The sequence below is a fragment of the Ammospiza caudacuta genome, chromosome 11 (assembly GCF_027887145.1).
Source record: "Ammospiza caudacuta isolate bAmmCau1 chromosome 11, bAmmCau1.pri, whole genome shotgun sequence".
Taxonomy (NCBI): Eukaryota; Metazoa; Chordata; class Aves; order Passeriformes; family Passerellidae; genus Ammospiza; species Ammospiza caudacuta.
This window is the reverse complement of record NC_080603.1, coordinates 15926373-15929687: the sequence shown is the minus strand read 5'-3', so window position 1 is coordinate 15929687 and position 3315 is coordinate 15926373. Positions and strand designations below refer to the sequence as shown.

The window sequence follows — 3315 nt, the reverse complement described above, 5'->3', positions numbered from 1 at the left end:
TAATTAGCGCGGCGCTCCCCGCGCCCCCCCCGCCGCGGGCGGTGCCCAAGGGGTTAAACCGCGGCCGCCCGCCCCGCGCCATTGGCCGGCGGCCGCCGCGCGGCGCGCAGCCAATGGGCGGGCGCCGTCCACGAGCGGGGCCGCGTGCGGGCGGCGCCCATTGGCTGGGCGCGAGTGTGGGAACGGCGGCGGGGGACGTTTCACACGAGCCGCGCGCGTGCGGCGCGCGCTATATAAGTAGGGGCGGCCAAGGGCGCGCGGCACCCGCGCCCCGCCGGCCTCGCCGCCGCCGCCCCCAGCGCTCCCTCACGGCACGGCCTGGCCCGGCTCTCACTGCCGCCGCCGCTGCGCCTCTTCCCGGCGGCGCACCATGCCGGCCGACCTGATGGAGAAGAGCAGCGCCTCGCCGGTGGCCGCCACCCCTGCCAGCGTCAATGCGACGCCCGACAAGCCGAAGACGGCGGCGGAGCATCGCAAGGTAAGAGCGGCCGGGACGGGATGGGATGGGACGGAACGGGCAGCGCCGTGCGGAGCCGTGCCGGACGCTCACTGTCGCCTCTATTGCAGTCCTCCAAGCCCATCATGGAGAAGCGGCGGCGGGCGCGCATCAACGAGAGCCTAGGGCAGCTGAAGACGCTCATCCTGGACGCGCTGAAAAAGGATGTAAGCGCAGGGGGGTCCGGGCGGGGGGTGCGGGGGCAAACGGCGCTGCCGGGCCGGTCTGAACCCCGCCTGTTCCCGCAGAGCTCCCGGCATTCTAAGCTGGAGAAAGCCGACATTCTGGAGATGACCGTCAAGCACCTGCGGAGCCTCCAGCGAGCCCAGATGACTGGTGAGTCCCGAGGGGGAACCGGAGAGAGGGAGCTGGGGTGGCGCTGCCCGCAGCCCGGGGGCTGGGACCATCACACACTCGGCCTGCCTGCTCGGTGGGGAGGATAGCAGAGCTCTGCACCTGTATCCCCGGGGAGTGATGGAGGAGAGGGAGGTGTGTTCTGTACCTGTATTCCTGGTGCCAGCGCCTGCGCACCTGAATCCTGTTTTCATGGGGGGCACAGTGCTCTATCCCTGCTACTGGGGGTGGTGAGGGGTATCATGCTTTGTGCTAGTGTCCCCAATAAGGAGAAGGTCACTGTGTTGTTTGTGCGTTTCTGGTGCTGGAGGGCACATGGAGGGCTGCAATCCCAGCTTGAGTTCCCTCTGCTAGCATCCAAAACATGGATCTGTTTTGGGAGTGTGAGAGGCACAAGAGCCACTGGAAGTACTGTGTTTCCTGCCTGGGTCTCTGGTATATGGAGACATAAGGAGATTCTTAGGACTTATCTATTCCCCACTGGGTCCTTGGTGCTGGTGGACTTGGTAGCAGAGGGGCTGTGCTCTCTGTCTGAAATCCTGGTGCTTGGGAACACAAGACATACTGCCAGAGGGACTGCTTTCCCCATCTGGATTCCTAGCTCAGAGAGGCTGTAGGGTGCAATGCTGGTGGGCTGTGCACCTCTCTTCCCTGTGGAGCCTGCTGACTGCTGTGTGCCTCTCTCCTCCCACAGCTGCCCTGAGCACAGACCCCACAGTCCTGGGCAAGTACCGAGCCGGCTTCAGCGAGTGCATGAACGAGGTGACGCGGTTCCTCTCCACCTGCGAGGGCGTCAACACTGAGGTGCGCACCCGGCTCCTGGGCCACCTGGCCAGCTGCATGACCCAGATCAACACCATGAACTACCCTGCGCCCCCCCCGCCGCCCCCGTTGCCGCCGGCCGCAGCCTTTGGGCCACCCCTGGTTCCTCCAGGCGGGGGCGTGGGGCCGCTCCCGGGCATGCCCTGCAAGCCGGGTGCCGATGCGGCCAAGGTGTACGGTGGCTTCCAGCTGCTGCCGGCCTCTGATGGGCAGTTTGCCTTCCTCATCCCCAGCACTGCCTTTGCTCCTGGTGGAGCTGTGCTGCCTCTGTATGGCGGCCCACCCACGGCTGCCACTGCTGCCTCGCCGCCAGGCCCGCCACCTGGCACGGCCGACTCGGTCTGGAGACCCTGGTGAGCGTGGTGGGCACTGGACTGGACTTGGCAATGCACCCCGTGCTGCTGGCACGGCTGTACATAGATTATATGTTCATATTGGATTGTGCCTTTGTACCATAGCACTCCCTTGACAGTGTTTCGTGTTTTACACGAGATCTTTTTTCTTCCTTTCCTCCCTTTCCTTATGTGACACCAAAGATTGGGGGTTTGTTTTTTGGGTGGGGTTTTTTTTTTTTGTTTTTTTTTTTTTGAATGCTCTTAAAATAAAAGTTTCCCTTCCATTTTGGAAGGCCTTTGGAGAAAATTTGAGCTCTGGCATGTGTGCATAGGAAGGACCCCAGTTCCTGGCTGCCTGTGGATCTTGCTGCTCCAGGGCTTCCTTGTCCTGTTCGCCAGGCTGGAGCTGTCACTCAGACCCTCTGTCCCCTCTGTCTTGTGAAATCACCTGGCCCCTCTCCCTGCCCTGGGGCAGATGTAATTACTGCTTCTTTGGGAGCAGCTCAATTAATCAGACTTGTTAAAAGGAGCTTGTATTTGCAGAGCTGGTGAATGTGCCATGGGAGTCACCTCTGCTCTGTTCTGGCACCTCGGGCTGATGGAGTTGGTGTGGTAAAGCAAGACATGGAGCTGCCCGGGTGAGCCTCCTGCCCTGAACCCGGAGGAGCCTGCTTCCCAGGCTGTAGTATAAATTGCAAGTGACTCCAGTCAGTTGATTGAGAGAGCGGTGCCTGCCAGCTTCTCGAGTTACAAAAGCAGTGGCTCTCCGCAGGACAAGCCTGACACGAGTGCTCCTGTCTCCTGGCTGACGGGCTGCAGCAGGCGCTGGGCACCACCTCCACCTGGACTTAAAAGCATAGAGCTGTTCCTGACCCTGAGCAGCAGCCAAGCTGTGCTTGATGATTAATGCTTTGCATGTGGTTTTGATAGAGTTGGGCATTTCCTCTGCTGTTATATGGAAAACACGTGGTTGAGGGAGTGATGTGGGGCTGCAAGGGCTGTGTAATCATGAGCTGCAGCTGACCCCTGTGACTTGAGGATGCCCCGTTTCCAGGCAAGAAAGATGCAAGCCATAGATAGTGGCGAGCAGCAGTCTCAGGTTACAGCTTGCATGGCCCTTCTTAACAAGTCCTAACTCAGAGCGGACAGCTTTAAGATGTGCCAGGATCCACTGGGGTTTCTGTCCAAATCCTGCTGTAAAAGCTTGTTGGATTTTGTCTGGATCAGCCAGGTGCTTGACTGTATCCAGGTGCTGGGGAAATGAAAGCTGGGGAGAGTGAGACCAGATGGATTAAACCTGCTGGGGTT

General features: G+C 60.6%; 1 protein-coding gene across 1 annotated transcript; it reads left to right on the top strand.

Moving 5' to 3' along the window:
• Positions 1-279: 279 nt before the first annotated feature.
• Positions 280-2228, top strand: HES1 (hes family bHLH transcription factor 1). Its single transcript, XM_058812357.1, has 4 exons — positions 280-478; positions 568-663; positions 745-832; positions 1545-2228. Exons 1-4 carry the CDS (start codon positions 371-373, stop codon positions 2027-2029), a joined length of 777 nt encoding a protein of 258 aa, XP_058668340.1. The 5' UTR covers positions 280-370; the 3' UTR covers positions 2030-2228.
• The last annotated feature ends 1087 nt before the right edge of the window (positions 2229-3315 follow it).